General features: G+C 41.1%; 1 protein-coding gene across 1 annotated transcript in view; it reads right to left on the bottom strand.

Annotated features, from left to right (window-relative positions):
- Positions 1 to 3,251: 3,251 nt before the first annotated feature.
- Positions 3,252 to 20,000, bottom strand: part of LOC143028491 (uncharacterized) — a 30,693-nt gene continuing 13,944 nt past the window's right edge. The window contains exons 2-4 of the mRNA XM_076190667.1: positions 13,721 to 13,837; positions 8,210 to 8,335; positions 3,252 to 5,542 (exon numbers count right to left, since the gene is read on the bottom strand). Of these exons, the coding sequence (XP_076046782.1) occupies positions 5,448 to 5,542; positions 8,210 to 8,335; positions 13,721 to 13,837 (338 nt within the window). The 3' untranslated portion in view covers positions 3,252 to 5,447. The remainder of the gene's footprint in view (positions 5,543 to 8,209; positions 8,336 to 13,720; positions 13,838 to 20,000) is intronic.

Here is a 20,000-nt window from a genome sequence, read left to right as displayed (position 1 = left end):
GACGGCAGCGAGGACAAAATAAAAGTTAAAAGGCTCAATTTCTCTCTGTGGCGATGGAAATACATAGTTACCTGTATTGAGAATTTCTGAAGCGTGAAAATCTTACTTATTTAGATTTTTCTTTTATATCTAGTAAGCTTCGTAAACCAGAAACGATTATTTAATCTTGTTAGTTTTTTAATTCGTTTTCGTTCCTGGTATTGGGGATTTTAGAACTTGAGAGATATTCTCAATGAAAGAGAAATTGTTTGTGGTCCTGTTGTCGTCTACTACCTTCAATTTGGTGACGTGGCTTATAGATACTTGTAATATGAGCGTCACCGCATTGAAAATATTTGTCCCGTGTTGATGTAATTAAATTCATTTTGGATTATTTAAGACTTTCAAAATCTTTTGAGCCCTGAAGGAACGCTTTTTATCATTACAAAATAGAGTTCGAATCTGGTTTTCTAATTAGGCCTATCTAATTTATTAGCTTATTTAAACAATTCACCAATGATTTCCATACGTGTATTCGATGTATTTAGCATAATTCTAATTTTCATTTTGTATGGAAGATTAGATTTTTGTATTTACCTTGATTTTATACATCTAATTATCTATTTATCAATTCATTTATTCATCTATTCATTTGTTTGTTTATATGTTTACCTAATTATACATTTCATTTACTTATGTCTGTATATTAATTCATTATGCACTTACTTAATGTTTATATTTGTTTAATAAATCTGTCATTCTAGTCTTTATTTATTTATTTATTTATTTTGCTTTCATTATTTTATATGACCTTGCGCCTTCCCTTTTACAAATGTCGACAATTTGTTCCCAGTCCACCTGTTGACCTTCATGATATTTCTCACAAGTATAGATACTCTGGTAAACTCTCGAATAAAACAGCATCTTTTTATACAACATTCTCAGAGCAGGTGTTAGTTTCTAACTTTTCTATAATGATAGCCACTTTATAGTCCTTTGTACTCTGTTTCTATAGTGCATTGTCCTTTGTAGTTTGTTGCTCTAGTGCATAGTCCTTTGTAGTCTGTTGCGATAATGCATAGTCCTTTATAGTCCGTTGCTATAGTGCATAGTCCTTTGTAGTCAGTTGCTATAATGCATAATCCTTTGTGGTTATCATCAATTTATTGGATCACGTGGTTTTGTGATCTTTTTGCATGTATATACATATATATATATATACATACATATATATATACATATGTAATATATATATGTATATATATATACAGTATATATATGTACGTATGTATGTATGTATATATATTTATGCATCTTTTTCTACACTGAGGGAAGGATTAAGAAAAGATAATATATTTCATTTGATTATTTATTCGATATGAAATCTGGACCAATTCGTTGACCACCGGTCCAGCAAGAGGGCAGCAGCCTTTCCAGGACAGTGGCACACTGTACAGCTTAATTTGTGACAAGCGTAGGGCGATTCAACCAAAAGTCAGACACAAGCCTCAGCAGGATCAAGAATCTAGACCCTAGATCTGTTCAGACTCCATCCATGGTGGATAGTCTGTCCCCAAGATTTTTTTTAAATAAAATTTATCAGATTCTTTTTCATCTGCAAAAAAAAAAAAAAAAAAAAAAAAAAAAAATTGAAGCTTCGTTTAAGCTGGAATAGATCTTCCAGATGCATGGAATCGTCTGCCGCTAGCCATAATAGAATATGTAGTGTGTTTCATGGAACTGGAAAGGTGCTGATAGGTTGCATATATCGGTTATCACAGGTTATCTGGATGCATGCTTTGTTCATTGTACAGTAGGTGGCAGAATACTGGGTGTAGAGATAACGAAGCATCTTTGTATGATTTCTAAAAATCATACACGCACACCCACACAAACACACACACACACACACACACACACACACACACACACACACACACACACACACACACACACACACACACACACACACACACACACAAATACACGGACACACAGTTAAAAATAGATAATAGGTAATGCTCTAATTAGGTTTTAACCTGTTTAAACATCAACAACCCCAGTTCGATAATATAGATATATAGACAATATATAGCAAGAACGTTATATTATTCAGAATATCTTTCTGATTATTGTGATTCGGAAAACTGTGTTTCTGTGACATTTCGCTGATTCGAACCATGAGTAATCAAATTCTGTTGCGTCGGAGTCAAGTTGTCGAACGTGTTTGACATAAAAAAAAAAAAGAGGAACAAGCACGATTGAGCAATAGTACAGCCATCTGGTGCCAAGATTAGAAACTAACTTCACACATTGACCACAAATGATCAAGGTTAGTTAGATTGGTCAAGGGATACCTTGGCAGTGTTATAAACGGCGATGATTGTGATTTGTTTACGTACATTTGCTGCAGAGGCAAGGCCATGTCCTTGCTGTTGGATTGTTGTTTAATATGGCGTTGAAATCTCCAGCGCTTGACTTGTTTTGATTCGTGATCTGCTTGGCGACGCTGATGAAGGCAATTACTTAGATGCCGTTACGTGGACTTACAATAATTTTTCAATCAATAACACGGTAGAACAATAATAATGATTATTGATAATAGCTTTGGGAATTGTCTGACATTTTCCCAGCCTTTTCATATATATGTATATATATATATATATATATATATATATATATATATATATATATATATATATATATATAAAATTAACGACTATAAGCCTGTATCGCAAGGTCTTCATTCTTCATATTCATCATGTTTAGATTTACAAGAATGACTTGTCCTTTCCAACGCGATCGGGAGACGTGGTCAAAAGCCTTCCGTGGTTCAAAAGATCTTATTGGCTAAGATTTGGTGGACTGTCTTTGGGATTCAAAGGTGCAGCAGTAACATAGATCAGTTAATGTTTGTATACTTTTTTATGTTGACAGTCTTGATCAAATGCCTCTCCCACAAGAAGGTTAATATTTCTATTTTTGTCAATGTCTCAAATAAATGCAAGAAGTAAAGATTATAATTGTTTTTAATGTTGAGATTCTTGACCATTTGCTGAAACAATCAAATTCTGATATTTTTATCGATGTTAACAACTTTAGTTAACTACAAAAGTATCAAAAAGTGTAAATCAAAATTATAAGACATATAAAGATATAAAGTAGTTAAATTATCAAAATTGACTGATGATTTTTTTTTAAATAATCTTTATATATATATATATATATATATATATATATATATATATATATATATATATATATATATATATATATATATATATAACAAATGCTTATCATCACGTTGAACTCACAATTTATGGATTTTATTTTTCTAGCCGCGGTGCACTAGGAATTTGATACATATCATATAAAAACAATTAAATTAAATAATTTCAAAAGCTAGAGTTACCGCTTAACCATATCCATGCTCTGAGACTTCCAACATATTAGGAAAGAATAATATTTCTCTTTTTTTCTCCCTCATGACTAATCAATTACAGTGTTGAAGGACGGAAAATATGAATTATCGATCAGTGGGTTGTTGACGGCTTTAGAGAGGTTTCTTCCGAGTAGAATAAATGTAAAACTGACATTTTAATGCCATCATATCGTTACATTTGGTAAATCTACATTAATGCCCTTATTCCCAATGCCCTCAGCTGATAGGTACCGCTGAATACTGTTTCTATATATATATACGCATGCACATAAAAGGTGCATATGCACACACATACACACACACACACACACACACACACACACACACACACACACACACACACACACACACACACACATACACACACACACGCACACACACATTATAGTCAATGAAAATCTCTTGCTTGACCTTGCATCACATGTTCTCAAGAGAAATGAGAAATCATTTCTCATATACAATTTAGCGTCAGACTGATGCTAAACACCACAATGACGTTACCTACTCTTCAATTACATAACGCTTCGATAATGATCACAATTATGTACGTGTACAAGTGTACTTAAGTACATATGTACACATCTTCTGTTACATACTATACAGTGACGTTAAACTAATAGTTGAAAGAAATTGCTCAATACGAGCATGTACGAAATGAGAATTGTTTGAGCGAGTAAATATATTTGCAATGAATATTTTGAGTTTCTAATTTTTGTACAATATATATACATGTAAATAAATTTAAATATAAACTGTTTTGGATAATTTGCATCCCCTGTCATGCTCAAAAATGACATTTCGTCTACGTCAGCAACTATGGTCACTGACCACAGTTGCGCGTTCGATACATAACAAAAAATCGACGAGGAACAGCGTCTCTGTTGCTTAAAACTAAATGAAGAGGATGTATTTAAGTATACCCTGGGACTGCTGTGTTAAAGGTGTATACCCAAAGCCTAGTCTTCCCTCGTTGGGCTCGGTGGTGTATGGGAGGATGGAAGGGCGAATCCTATGCCTATGGAATGGGGTGGACTTGCAACCTGCCCCTGTCGAAACCACCAAGCCCGATGTGCGAATTACCGGGATAATGCAGGTAAGGCGCGGACACGTCGAACCAGCCTCGGGTTGAGCCTACGGCGGGCTCTCCATGTGGGCGCCTGAGTGCTGTTTTCCCTCTCCCAGGACGACCGACTACCCCCTTTTGTCGGCGGAGCTCAAGATGTGTCTCGGCGTCTTTGGTATGAAATGCTTTCGAAGAATCATGGGATGACTATGTATCATACCATGTATGGGTATGTAGCATATTTCCCCAGTGTTGATCCTATTCAGCGTTGTCTCCACAAGAGACAACCATTGATTGAAAAGACGCACGGGACACCCACAGAACCCACAACCGGGGGGAAGTCAACCAAACCTGCTGAGAGTTGTTTGGAATGGGAAGGATGGCTCTATGGGAGCTTGCTCGGGCACCCCGTGGGAACTGGCGACGTTGTGTGAGTAGAGCAACGCGCCACCGGGCATATGCTCCCAATTGATGGTGATAACTATACCCATGGAATAAATACTGTGAAGGCGTAAAAGGGGGGAAAAATAATAACATGAGCGTAATTTCAAAGACGAACCAGGTCGATAACAGCAGGTACATAGTTAGACGTTCAGAGGATCTCTGCGTCTTCACCGATGCGCGTGAGTGGCTGTGTCCCCCATCCCCGGTCTGTTGCACCTCCAGGACCCTTCTCTCGAACTCGGAGGCGTCTAACAGGAGGACTGGGGGACGACCTGCTACTTCGACTTCGTCCTTGAAGTGCAAGGGATTCCCAGGTTGTCCTTTAGAGTGCGTATGGTGGGCCTCCCATAGCGAAAGGATTATGGGAAGCGCATACATAAATGTACAATATATATGTACAGATGTATGCAGATGATGGACCTTGCATGTACAATATATATATATATGTACATATATATAGAGTAAATGTATTTACATAAGCTGTTATGAATGCTCATGAATGCGGGTTTTTCCTGCTTGTTAGTGGTTTAGTTGAGCCAGATGAGGGAATTGTCTATTCCATTTCTGCCAGTAGATATCCACAACGTTGGAGTTAAGGTATGGGATGTTGTGATCTGCGGAGGAAATAAAATGAAAATTAGAACAAAATCTTCAAGGAGCGTCATCTTAGTCAACTGAGGTAGCTTAACCTATTCCAATGCAGTGTCCTTCCCTAAATTAAATACAATGTTACGTAAATGTTACTAATAGGTTAAAGGAAATCGACTACTGCATGTCAACATATCGTATGCATCTGAGGGGCGTATCGAGTAAGGAATGATCTTGATAAATCTCTTTGTTCTGGATCGCACCAGACGATTCTAGTCGTCTGAGGGTTGGCTCTTGTTGCATCACAGCTAACCCTTATGCCACGCATGGATGTTTCCCTCGACCGAATAAAATTACTTGGTGGGAACCAGAACAAATGTATAAATAGTAAGCAACAGTTAAACAGTTAAAAGTAAACTTATTGTTCCTCTATGATACTCCTTGTTGAACATGACGCAAATACAGACTCCAAGACAAAAGAATAACCCAGAACCCCTATAAAAAGAAGAGGGTTTAAAGCCTTAATAGAAAGATAAAGGAACTCGGAGGTCGAGGAAAGGAAGGGATGATAATAAAAAAAAAAAAAAAAAAAATCCGAGGGACCCTGAAGAAGAGATGATGTGATTTCTTCTCCTTTTCTCCCCCACCCCCCAAAAAAATCAGTTCCAAGAAAGAAAAAAGGGACCACCCGGACTCTGGGATTGAAAGCTAAGGTTCTTAGATTTCAGGAATAAAGAAGAACTCAGGGTCTTAAAGAAAGACGAAGGGTTCCCTGTAGACTCTCACTGGTGACCCTAGGGCAAGGGACGTCCTGTCTGTCCCCCTCCCTCTCCACCCCCCCTCCACCCCCCTTACCCACTCCACCCCGTCCCTGGGGCAGAGACGGTGCAATGAACTCAAGCTGCCAACTTGACCATAGTGGAGGGTGGAAGGGGGTAAGTGGAGGCGCTTGCTTTCCTCAACTTGCACTATCAACTTTCCAGCTCTCACCTTAACTTAGCAGCCCTTAGATACACAGTATGATAAGACTTCTACGTCCTTCTATGCTGTGCCGTTCTGTGATTTGGGATTATGTGGTGCTGTGCTAAGAGAGCGTCTTGTGATATGTTTTAAGTGTTTGTGATATATAAGCACAAGTGCTACGCAGAGGACAAATCTTCAAAACGAGAATCTGACGTGGGGAAGGATGTCTGTGCTTTGTTAAACATATCTAAGTTTTGTGAAATGTGTTGAAGGTCCTTGAGATTTGAGGGATGAAGCATATCCCAGCCAGAATATCAATGGGTATTCTCTTTGAGATTACCTTAACCCCGTAACCTTGACCGCACCAGACCCCCAGAAGGATATCTAAGCTTTTCACCGCTAGATGGCGGTTTAACCGCTACATTCTTTTCCCATCGAGTGGGACAGGAGTCATATTCACAAAGATACCCAGGAAAGGATTTCTAGTGGAGTGGCCTGATTCTAGCTTTAAGATTTCTTTTCAGTAGGATTAAAGGTCAGATAAGAGCTCCTTAAACCTTATTTATATTAGTAGAAACAAACAATAGTGAAAATATAAAAGGAAAAAATACAGGACATTATCATTAATGTTACCCTGAAAATGAGAATTCTTTTTTGATGATTTTATTCTGGCTAAAGCAGGTGATTTTCTTTCGTCATGGAGAAGGTTAATTTTTTTCAATTAACGTTGAGATATTGTGAAAAGTTGTAAAAGGTGGAAGAATAAGACATGGGTCTAGGTCTGCGTTCCGAGTTTATTCCTGACCGGTTTTGCTTTACGCTTCTTCACAGGAAGAAACGTAAAACGAAACCGGTCAGGAATAAGTTCGGAGTCCTCTTCTTTCGCCTTTCTCAATTCAAATTAACCTATCAAACTCCCAATGTCTCATTTAAAGATCGCATTCGTTCTTCCGACAGACAACATCATTCAGAATAAAACAAGGCTTCTGGGTCTTAGAGGGCTAAAACAACGTTTAAATTCTAAGAATATTTAACCTCTTTTGGATCAAATTTTTCCTGGCGTTAATCGGGCAAGATTCCTGAAATGTGCCGACTTTGACCCAACGGTCCATAAGAAGTTGTAAATGCTGAGCCAGACGTAGTTGTAACGGTCAACCGCGGCCCAACCCGGAGGGACTTTGATTGTCCAGGAAAGTGGGATGCGATAATGTGATTCACATTTACCGTTAGAAGGGTGGCAAGCGCATGCGCGTGCGCGTGTACGTAGGTGTGTGTTTGTGTGTATATGTATGCATGCATGTACGAGTGTATGTATGTATATATGCATGTATGTATATATGTATGTATGTATGTATGTGTATATGTATCTGTGTATGTATTGTATAAATATACATGTATGCGTGCATTCATGTATGTATGTATGTATTTATGCATGTATATGCATGTATGCAAGCATGTATATATGTATCTGTATTGTCTCACAATAATGTATATATATATATATTATATATGTATTATATATATATGTATGTATGTATATATGTATGTATGTGTGTATGTGTATGTGAGTGTGTGATCAAAATTAATGTACATCTCAGTCTCCACATCCAGAAGGTCCAACATACGCGCGGGTCTGCCTTCATCATAGTAAAAAAGCTGAACTAAGTAGTTTATGAATTGCTGTTGGAGCGTACCCCTGCCACACCCTACGTCAAGATGAATTTACTTACTGTTAGCTGGTTGGCAGAAGGCACAGGACCGCGAACATGTCTTCCTCATGTATTTGTAGTTGTTCTCACACTCCCCCATATCCGCCCAGCCGGGACAGAAAGCATTCTTGTCTGTGCAGTGCGGATCTGTAAAAATAAATGAATAAATAAACAAATAAATAAATGAATAAATAAATAAATAAAAAACAAATAAATAAATAAATAGATAAATGAATAAATAAAAACAAGAATAATAATGTTGGCTAAAAGAAAACGGGTCGCAGGTTGACTAAGGGAAAATAAAACGAAACAAAAAAAAAAACGGGGTGGGGTCGAGTTTAAACAACGAGTATATGTAAAACGAAACGAAGTTTAAAGAAAATGGGGAGTTGGCCAGTAGAAAATGGGACGGGGTTAATACGAAAAGGAACGTGGGTCAGTAGAAAACGGATTATGAAGTACTCACGTGCCCCACGAATCTGCATTCACCTGAGCGTCGGAATACACGTGTGTGTGTGTGTGTGTATGTGTGTGTGTGCGTGCATATGTGTGTATACGCGTAGGGGTCGAGGACAAAGAATGCTGATGATGAGGAAGCTTGGAAATCATTGATAACAAGGTACTGGAAGAGGAGGAGGAGGAGAAGGAGGAGGAGGAGGAGAAAGGAGGAGGAGGGGAAGGAGGAGGAGGAGGAGAAAGAGGGAAAATAGGAAAAGGTATCGGGGGCGGGGAGATAATTTAAGAGAATATAATAAAGTTTACCTTGAGTCCTGTTCGATTATTTAATTAGCAAAATACAGGAATGCTTTGAAATCTATAGCCACACTATTGATTTTAGGGCTAACGTGGATTGCAGTAATAAAATATGCCAATAGAAGGGTTTTCAATCCAAATAGATAAGTAAATGAGAGATAAATAGATATATAGATTAATGAATACATACACACACATGTATATATATATATATATATATATGTATATACATATACATATATATATATACATATATATATACATATACATATATATATATATAAACTGAATGGCGACGAGCGCGTACCTAGACAGTTAAAGTCAAGTTTTTGTCTGCATGTGTTCGTGCGTATGTACGTGCACGCTGCCTCATGCATCTATTTATTTGTTGGTCTACGTCTCTTACTGTTTTTGCTTTTACCCCTCTCTATTTTCATCTCTCTCTCTCTCTCTCTCTCTCTCTCTCTCTCTCTCTCTCTCTCTCTCTCTCTCTCTCTCTCTCTGCATGTGCCTTTCTCTGTTTCCTCTCCTCTCTCACATTCTCTCTTTTCTTCTCTGTTTTTCTTTGTCTATGTTGTCTCATTCTTCCTCTCTATCTATCTCTTATGTCCTACTCGCAACTCAATAAATCAGTAACCATAACTAACGTTATTGATTATTTGATGTTTTTATCCTTTTTTTGTCTCGCAATAAATAATATTTTTCATAAATAGACTTGCATTCGTACACAGCCGAATCAATAAATCTTGGTCGATCATTTGGGAGTGATTTCCATTATGGAGATGTACAATTTCTTTTAATATTTCTGCATATTTTCTTCAAATGAAAATGCCTTTTGCTGTAAAGGTAATGTTATGTAGAACAATAGTCCGATTTAGCGTAGTTCTATATAGCAGATGTCTTCAGGTCGTAGTGTGAGAGTTTCTGCGGTCAATCGACATGAGTTTGAGTTTGACAGATCGGGTTTGTCCACATTGTGATGACACATCTTCAGGAGCGTCTGAACCCGCTGCCAGACATGTTTTTGCAACCCGGCTGGTAGCAACATTGCATTATGTCTCGGAAAACTTTTCACAGTGATAATTGAACGGATGCATACACACGTTTGTCGGTCTTGCTCGTAGCAACATTGCAATATGTCTCGGGAAATCTTTCACTGCGTTAAGTGAAGAGGTACACAACCAAAAGTATCTGTCTTGCTAGAAGCAACATTGTATTATGTCTAGGAAAACTTTTCACTGATAATTGAACGGATGCATACACACGTTTGTCGGTCTTGTTCGTAGCAACATTGCAATATGTCTCGGGAAATCTTTCACTGCGTTAAGTGAAGAGGTACACTACCACAAGTATCGGGCTTGCTCGTAGCAACATTGCAATATGTCTAGAGAATTTTTTCAGTGATAATTGCTGCAATCTTGCTGGTAACAGAAGTAAGACATTGAGTGTACACATGTTTCCAACATGCTGGATGCAGACTTCGGGTTACCAATGAGATCTGAATCTGGATTCCAGCAGTTTATAATCTTGAGTAGTTCCAGAACACAAGTGTTCCAGGCAGGCTGGTAGGAGGTTCTCCGTTATCTGGTTTTAATCGTTTTGCACCTGAATGTTTGATGGTTTGTTCAACTCTAAAGTCTTCCTCCGGTACCAATGCGGTTAACGTGTCGCATAGCAGAACATAATACTTTCAAACCAGTTTCCACTTTGTAATGTGCTCCAATTTTCGTCTTTTTAGCACTTAATGATAAGATCCATATTTGGATCTAGAAAGCGGGCGAGGACAAACAGGGATAATCGCCCTTCTAACACTAATTGATAAGATCCATATTAGTATGCTGGACAAGGGGGAGTAGCTGAGTAGGACTTTAGCTCTTATGACCCTTGTCGGTAAGGTCTATTTTCGAATGTTTAATAGACCAGTACTACAGAGATTCAGGGTCACGGAATAGATACACGCGCGTGACGTCACCTGATATAGGGATTTTTTTTTTTTTTTTTTTTTTTTTGTGGTCGAGTGGGGTCAACGCTCTCCACGGCGCCCAAGGCAGGACTCTCAGTGGAGGATCTAACCTTGAAGCCCGCGAAGGCTCGGAAGGACCCAAGAACCCCGAGGGTACTCTTCTGAGAAATTTCTCACGAGTTCGGGAGAACTTCGTCAAGAATTCGTGAGTTTTTTTTTTTTTTTTTTTTTTTTTTTTTTTTTTTTTCTAGAAGCCGCGTGGTTCCCTTTTACCATCCATAGCAGCGGATGAGTCCTTGGTTGACGTCACGATCAGTGTCTGTCGCCACAACAATGACGTCACAAAATATGTGACGTCATGTACATCGTGCTGATGACGTCATTTCAATGTAATGTTACAGTGGCGATGACATCACGGTCTCTATGATATCAGGGCAAAACTGACGTCGGATAGTGATGAGGTCAGGGTAACAATAACGTCACTGTAAGATGACGTCGCAACATTAATGACATCGCGGTAACAATGGTGACATCATAGTTGGTAAGAATGCTAAAAGAACTGGTCAGGTACTTTTTTTCTTCTTCCTTCACCTTCGGGATGATGTATGATTCCTCAGGTTTGGAGATGTTGCCATATATGTGAATCTCGTTTTTCTCAGACCCGCCAAGTACAAAATGTCCTCTGAGTGAATATTACTTTTCCTTGAACAGACAATAACTCCGCTGCAACTCATCTTGCAATAACTCCTGTACCGTTATATCATGAGTCATAACTAAAGACTCCCACTGGAGTCACGTGATTCACTGGTGTGTGCGGTAGCGTAATCGGAAGGAGTTTTTGTTATCTCTGTATTATCTATCCGAGCTCACATTCAGTACAGGCCCCACCCCCTCCTCCCAGCGTCTCACGTCTATTGGTTCCTGTATCGGGGTGGAGAAAAGGGGCGGGGCTTCTGCTGAGACCGTGGGATCTAATTGGTTAGCTTCATAGGAAGCTCCACCCCCATTGTATCACGTGACTGAGGCTGGAGAAAGTGGGGGCGGAGTCTGTACTGACACCAAGGGATATCACTGGTTAGAATCAATGGAGACTTCACTTCCGGTTTCAGAATTGGTGAGGAAGTGAGGAAGGGAGAGGTGCCTTAGCCACTTCCGCATGAAGCACTTCCTAATAGTACTAAATTTGCCTTCTTGAAGGACTTTATTCTGGTTAAAGCCAGATGGTTTTGTTGAGCTTGGAGGAACGTTCCTGGTTAGTGATGCGTTAAGTTGAAGTCATGTAGCCCACATTAGAATCACTTGTCTAATTTGATTCTCGCCTTCTCTAACAGTAAGTGAATCTTTACAAGTTTAGATTTTCTTGTATTATTCTAGCATGCGTCAGATGATTTTATTCGGCTGAAGGATGAATGGTGGACCGTTTGGTGTTTTGATTGACCTAAACCTAGGATGGTCCAGAGTCCTTTCTCAGCTGAATAAAATCGTCTGGCGACAGCCAAAATATAAAAAATGGATCGCCATCATGAAGTGGGGGGGTTTATCTCCTTCCTTATCCGGTGTTACTTTTCCTTTGTCGCCAGTCGATCTTATTCATCCGTGTGGTACCCAAAAGGGTTGTGGTCTATCTCGATTAACTCTTACCATGTGGGGCATTTTTTCTTATATTCTGGCTGCCTCCTGGCTGTTCTTTTCGTGTTCGGGCCATCCCGTGGGCAGCGTTGGGCTTAAGACGAAATTTCAGGGTCTGAGGATTCAATTACTGGCAATTGTCGCCCTTATGCTGATAGGAGCCAGGGGCGATACTTAGGTACCCGTAAATGTCAGACACGCCGTCTGTGTCTGGGACATTACATCAATGTTTTTTTTTTTTTTTTTTTTTTTTTTTGCGGCCTTGGAGTGAAGGGGGGGAGCGGGGGAGTGGGGTGGGGAGTGTACGTTAGCTTCCTGCTCGCTCAGATGGTGGGGTCCTTGTCCGGGCCTCTACTGGGAAATCATTTGTCCCTTCTCTATGGCTATAACCAATCTCCCCTTCCCCCCCCCTCTCGCCTTCCCCATCTCCCCTTCCGTCTCCTCCCCCCAACCCCCTCTACTCTCTTTCCTTCCCTTCCCTCCAACTCTCCCTTCTCATCTTGTTTTCCTCTCCCATACATTTCTCTCCTCTTCCTCCTCTGCCTCCTCCTCTTCTCCTCCTTCTACCTTTTTCTTACCCCATCCCAATCCTCCCTGTTTTTACCACCTCCTCTTAACTCCGCCCCCTCTAACCCTTCCCCCCCTTTCTCCTCTCAGAGTCGTCTCCCATATATTCAAGGATACGTTTAATACCTGTTAAATCATCAGGTAATAACCATGGGCACAACTGACAAGTCACGAAAGTGTCAGTGAATTTATTTATCTTTTATGTACGTAAAATTATTCTGTTATTACATACTTATACTTAAAACATCTTGCACCTATGGATATTTCATTGAGTTTTTTTATGATAAATGTTTAGATAATGAAGAAAAAGAATCCTGAGGACTTGTCTTTTGTGTACTTTTTTGAGTATTTGTATTGCGAGCATATGTCCAAATACCTCCACGGCTTCAAGAAGCGGCAGAATCTCTTGAGCCCAAACTTGAGGTAACGGATTCAACTTTTCTCTCCCTTCCTCCCCTCCTCCCCTTCCTTCTCCCCTTCACTATCCCCTTTCCACCCTCCCCTCTGCCCCCTTTCCCCCTCCCCTCTGCCCCCTTTCCCCCTCCCCCCTGCCCCCTTTCCCCCTCCCCTCTGCCCCCTTCCCCTCTCCTCCTCACCGTCACCTTCTCTTACTAACTCACCTTGAACGGCGCAGAGTCCACATGTATCAGGGCAGTGGACGTGCATGTAGGCGCGATTTTGGTAGCACTGGCCTCGACGTGCCCACATGCCACACTCTTGCCTGGAGTCGGAGCACCCTGAGAATAGGGAAGAGAGAGAAAGGAATCGTTAGTCAGAAACTTCTTCAGGTACGAGAGTCGCTCCCCTCTCAAGGGAACTAAATCGTCTGGAAGAAAACGGAGTGAATGATGGTCGATGGCATTGTTGTTCTCAAGGGGGGGAAGAAGGGATGTGGGGAGGTTTTTTCAGGGAAGGGGAGGAGAGGAGAGGGGAAGGTAGGGAGGAGAGTGGGGGGAAAAGTGAGTTAGGGGGGGAGAAGACGGGAGGGGAGGGAAGGGAGAGTGAGGGAAAGGGATGGGTGAAGGGGAGAGTAGAGGAGAGAGGAGGAAAGAGGATGCGAGAAGAGGAGAGAAGACGGGAGGGGAGGTAAGATGAGGGAAAGAGATGGAATGAGAAGGGATGGGAAGAGAGGAGAGAGGATGGGAAGAAGAAGATGAGAGAAGAGAGGAGAAGACGGGAGGGGAGGGAAAGTGTAGGAATGAGAAAGGATGGAAGAAGAGGAGAGAGGATGGGAAGGAGAAGAGAGGAGAAGACGGGAGAGGAGGGAAAGGGTGGGAATGAGAAGGGATGGGAAGAGAGGAGGAAAGAGGATGGGGAGGGAGGAGGGAAGGTGTGAGGAGTGGGTAAGAGAAAGAGAGGTAAGAAGGGAATGGAAAAACTTCAGAACTTTCCAATAACATTAAATCAATGTTTCATATGTGACAAAGTATTTCTTAATATAATATTACATTTGGTAGGGGTAATTTGACATTTATCATAAACAAATCTTAACAGATGTAACTAAACATATTACTGCGAAGAGTACAGACAAAGAAAGTGACACACTTACAAAGAAGACAGTTGCAAATAACACAGACAAAAATGTTAATTCGTTTGCTTTAAAGAAGAAAACCTTTATGATTTTTTTCTGGCCAACAACAAAGATTTTTCACTAAATTAAGAGGAACCCACAGACCAAGTCGCTTTAAGGTACAATCTCAAACAATTCATCTACTTCGAGCAGACATCTTTGATGTGTTTGTTCTGGCTAACGGTAGACAAATTTATTCAGCCTAGAAGTACACCACAGCCTTTGAGGGTTTGGGATGCAGGTCGTTGAACCCAAAAGATTTGAGGAAATGGGAGGAAGGGAGGACTGTGTAGGGTAGGGTAGGGGAGGAGGGTAGGAGAGGAGAAGGAAGGGTAGGAGAGGGTAGGGGAGGGGAGGGGAAGGGAAGATACGAGAGGGGAGGGGAGTGGAGGGGAAGGTGGAAGAGGGTAAGGGAGAGGAGGGGAGGGGAAGGTAGGAGAGGAGGTGGGAGGGAAGGTGAGGGGAGGGGAAGGTAGGAGAGGAGGTGGGAGGGAAGGGGAGGGGAAGGGAAGGGAGGAGAGGGGAGGGGATGGGGAGGTAGGGTAGGGGAGGAGAGGGGAAAGTATGGGAGGGAAGAAGAAGGGAGGGGGTGGGGCCCACTCACTATTGAAAGGGAAGGATAAAGGTAAGGAGGGCAAGAGTGTGGGGCGGGAGGAAACAGTGTCTCATAATCCTAGTTCCTGATGCAAGAAGCGACAGGACTCTCACTTTTGTCACCTCCCACGGCCGGAAATGACGTCAAGATGAAGGAAGTCTTTATTCGGAAGGTTTCTCGGAGACTGAGGTCAAGCTCTGTATTCAAGGAATTGGATCCGACCTCGGGGTAGAGAGAGAGAGAGAGAGAGAGAGAGAGAGAGAGAGAGAGAGAGAGAGAGAGAGAGAGAGAGAGAGAGAGAGAGAGAGAGAGAGAAAGGGTAGTATCACCTTCCAAAGGTTAACCTCGAATATTTTTGTTGTCAACGATTGGATTGTGTGTGTGTGTGTGTGTGTGTGTACTTATGATCAACCCAAAATTTCAGTTCTGGAAAGAGAGAAAAAAGAGAAATAAAGATAGATAGATAGAGAGAGAGAGAGAGAGAGAGAAGACATTAGGGCGTGTAGTATAGTTTGTCACCAATAACCGGCATTTCTATCCTTCTATTCTTAGAGTGGAGTCACAGAGATAGTAGAGGATGTGTCAAGCATGTGTATGAGAAACGGAGACAGATGGAAAGATAGATTGAGAGAAAAAGATATATATATATATATATATATATATATATATATAAATATATATATATATATATATATATATATATATATATATATATAGAGAGAGAGAGAGAGAGAGAGATCAAGTCAAGACGAGCAAAAAAGTAATTCAAAAAACTAGTCGAAATGAAAGTGGCCTCAGACATACCTACCATTAGAAATTTAGCCCGCGGATGGGCAGGAAGTGTGGGACTGAAAAAAAAATAGAGGCTTAGGGCACAAGGAGGAAGAGGTGGAGGAGGAAGAGGTGGAGGAGGAGGAGGAGGAGGAAGAGGAGGAGTGAAAGAAAGACTAGGCAAAGGAGAAGGAGGAGAAGGAGAAGGAAAAAGAGAGGAAACATAATAAGAGGGGTAGAAATAGGATGGGTAGTTTGATTTAGTCTCTTAGGTTGAGCAGAAGCGTTGTCATGGTGAAATTGCTTTCTGAAATCCAAGGTAGAGCAGAAATATTCGATGGTGTCAGATGACGACGGTCAGGCTAAAGATCACCTGAAGAAGAAGAAGAAGAAGAAGAAGAAAGAAAGAAAGAAAATCCCGACGTTTTCATATCTGGCTGAGTAGCAAGGTCACTACCCGTCAGGAAGAGGAGGAGGAGGAAGAAGAGGAGGAGGAGGAGGAGGAGGAGATGGAGGAGGAGAGTCTCCTAGCTCCTGGGAGATCCAAGGTCTGAAACCAAGAAATCTGAGAGCAAAGTTCTTCCTAACAATTTCCGAAAAGTCTTCCGTTCAAGTAAGAGATTCTTCTGGTGACAGATATATTTACTTTTTCTTTCACAAGTTTTTGTTTACGAAAAGATCAAACAAGCTTTAGCAGCGGAAGGGTTTTTCCTCAGCTGAATAAAGTTGCCTGCAAGCAATAAGAATAAAGTAGTAGTGTACGAATTTATTTTTTAGTCTTATCCACTTGGTACAGTAACCAGATTAAAGTTTCTCAAAACTTATCTACAAGTTCCCAAGGTGAGGACCTTATGTCCGTGGGCGAATAGCTGGAAGGACATCTATTACCCTTGCCTTGTGTGGTAGGATAGCTCAAAGTACGGTGAGGAGTAGCAACAATTGGCTCTGGTTACAACAGGAATATTTTTTTTTTCCGGAATAGATTTGAGAGGTGGAACGGTTATACTTAGCCCTAAAATGACCTGGACCGCATCAAGAGGGGAATCGTTTTAGATCGAGACCTTGCGTAAGTCAGGTGAGCAGCGACGATGTGGTAATAGTCTTTGTAAATATAGGCCACAAAGCAAGGGGGCACTGTAGAAGGAGGGAACACACGCACGCACGCACACACACACACACACACACACACACACACACACACACACACACACACACACACACACGCACACACTAAAACTTGACACCTCTCCGAACAGGTAGAAGGTGATTGATGGGGGTAAGGGGGATTGAGGGAGGAAGAGACAGTTGGTTGTCATTCTTGACTACCCTCCCTCCCTCCCTCCCTCCCTCCCCCCCTCCATTCCTCCATTCCCTCTGTCTTTCCGTCTTTATCCTCTTTTTTCTTCTCTTCCTTCTCGTTATTCTATTTTCCAATGACTTTCTATCTCTCTTATTTCCATTTCGCCCTCCCATTTAATCCCTCCACATCTCTTTCTTCTCCCAGTAAAGCTAGATGAAACATGCATTTCACAAAAAGATTAACTAATCTGAGCTTAAACGAGATGAATTCATCCTTTTCGCTCTGGGAGACCTTTCGGCCAGCTGAGCAAGACCCCCCGGCGTCAACCAAATTGAAACCACAAAACGTAAAACGTGGCGAAAGAATTAAAATGTTTCCTTTTGCCGAGTCCGTTTTTCTTCGGCGATGAAAGTGCAAGTCCTCACCTCAATGCGGTCAAGGACGCGCGCACTCGAACGCACGTGGCGGGGCAGAAGCGGAGGAAGATTCGAGAAGAAGTTGAAGAGAAGGGAAGAAGACAAGGAGGCTGGGAGTTAGGAAGACGAAGAGGTTAAGGAGGAGGGAGGATGATAGGTAGGCTGGGAGAAGGGAGGAGGGTAAGTAGGCTGGGAGATAAAAGGGGAAGGATAGGTAGGCTGGGAGATAAGGAGGGTGAGATGGGAGTGGAAAAGGAGACAGAAATAAAGGGAGATGGGAAGTTCATAAGAGGATATACAAAGCCAAGATGGTGATTATGAACATTTGTTTTGTTGAAAATAAAATGACTGAAAGGGCTAAGATATCCATGAAAATGGGAAACTGATGGATAACGTGTGTGTGTGTGTGTGTGTGTGTGTGTGTGTGTGTGTGTGTGTGTGTGTACGTGTGTGTGTGTATGTATGTGCGTGCTTGATGAAAAAGCTTCCCGCCCAGGTGCTTACAATTGATAGGTCAAAGATTCTGATTTGCATTATCATTACATCCCATTGTGTTCGGTGATTTGTGTAGACCCATTGCTGTGATGTGCATGTATATGCATTCTTACTGCCGGCACATGATTTTAATCAGCTTGATGAAAAGCCCTCACTGAAAGGTGAAAAATCTCAATATGCTTTTTCAATATGATTCATAATTCGTACATTCATTTGTCGGAGAGGATATATACCCTTATGATAATTAATTTTTCTGCTAGGTTTTAGAACTGGTATGTTAAGCCTGTTTGCACCCAGATGATTTTATTCAGCTTCCTTTCTAGTCAAAATATCGGAGGGAAGTACAATAGTACAATAGTACAATAGTACAATAGTCAATACAAGTCTTACACTTGAACTTGGAAATTTGAATGTAATCTTCAAATGTTTACAATAAAGAAATTCATTCCGTTTTTTTGTCTATATACTTCAGACAGTCAAAAATCCTCTCAGGATGCCACTTCGTAAAGAACAAGAAGAAGAATATGCCAATATGTAGTGAGGTGCTATTGCAGCGAAGATGTTTTGAAATTTCTTTCTTACAAGGAGCTAAATCAAAGATAAACACACACAAACACACACACACGAACACACACACACACACACACACACACACACACACACACACACACACACACACACACACACACACACACACACACACGCAAACGTATCAAACGTGTATCCACATATGTATATTCAATACCTTCCCTTTCTTTAGTCATAACTACAGAAAAAGTAATTTACATTTTTACGAAATCGGGAGGTATTTTTGCAACCGAAGATACCAATCCTTGTATTCTCTCTCCAAATGGAGAAAGACGGGAATATATCTAACCGAATGAGCCACGGATTCTTGTGTTCATCTGTTCGGTTCACAATAGCCGTTCCAGTACACACCCTTTGGCCTTATCAAGTATTCTTCCTTTGTGGAGATCGAGTCTTTGGTTCCTGGAGTTCGGTTTCGTCTTTCGTGGCCTTTTGTTGACCTTTCAACACGTTTTGACGTTCGCTTGCAAATATTGAAAGGGGATATTAATCACTAGGGTAATTTCCCATTTACGGGCCAAAAGCTTCTATGGAGATGATGTGTGTGTGTGTGTGTGTGTGTGTGTGTGTGTGTGTGCGTGTGCGTGTTTGTGCGTGTGGTTGTTCTTATATACTTTTTTATGTCGCTATGTGTTTTTATCCAGACGTGGAAAAAACCCGATGTTTCAAGTTTAGACCTTAACCCAGTTAATCTAATGACATTAAGGTAAGTCGTGTGTGTGTGTGTGTGTGTGTGTGTGTGTGTGTGTGTGTGTGTGTGTGTGTGTGTGTGTGTGCGTGCGTGCGTGTGTGTGTATGCGCATGTGTGTACACATCTAAATGTATATATACCAATGGGTGTACGGATATATTTGCCTACCGCAAACGCATGAAGAATTTCCTGCAAGCTTATGCTAACATATGCTTACGTGCTTAAGTACGTCCGTACACATACAGCATGACCACGTGCGTAAGTGTGTCGGTGTTCACATGATCCAAGGTTGAAATCGAACGCGTCTTCTTGCTCACATGAAGCTAGAATAATCAATAATTATCACCGCAACGGTGAACTCGGTATGCGTTCGTTTCCGGGAAGGGTGGGGGTGAGGCGGGGAGGGGGTGAGAATAGGTCAGGTGCCTTCTGGTCAATGCCTAACGCACGCCCTGTCTTCCTTAACTGGTCCGC

This window comes from Oratosquilla oratoria, chromosome 9, assembly GCF_046742065.1.
Source record: "Oratosquilla oratoria isolate Oo_2021 chromosome 9, ASM4674206v1, whole genome shotgun sequence".
NCBI classification, from domain to species: Eukaryota; Metazoa; Arthropoda; class Malacostraca; order Stomatopoda; family Squillidae; genus Oratosquilla; species Oratosquilla oratoria.
Note: the sequence above shows the minus strand (reverse complement) of the source record. Positions and strands in the feature narration are given on the sequence as shown.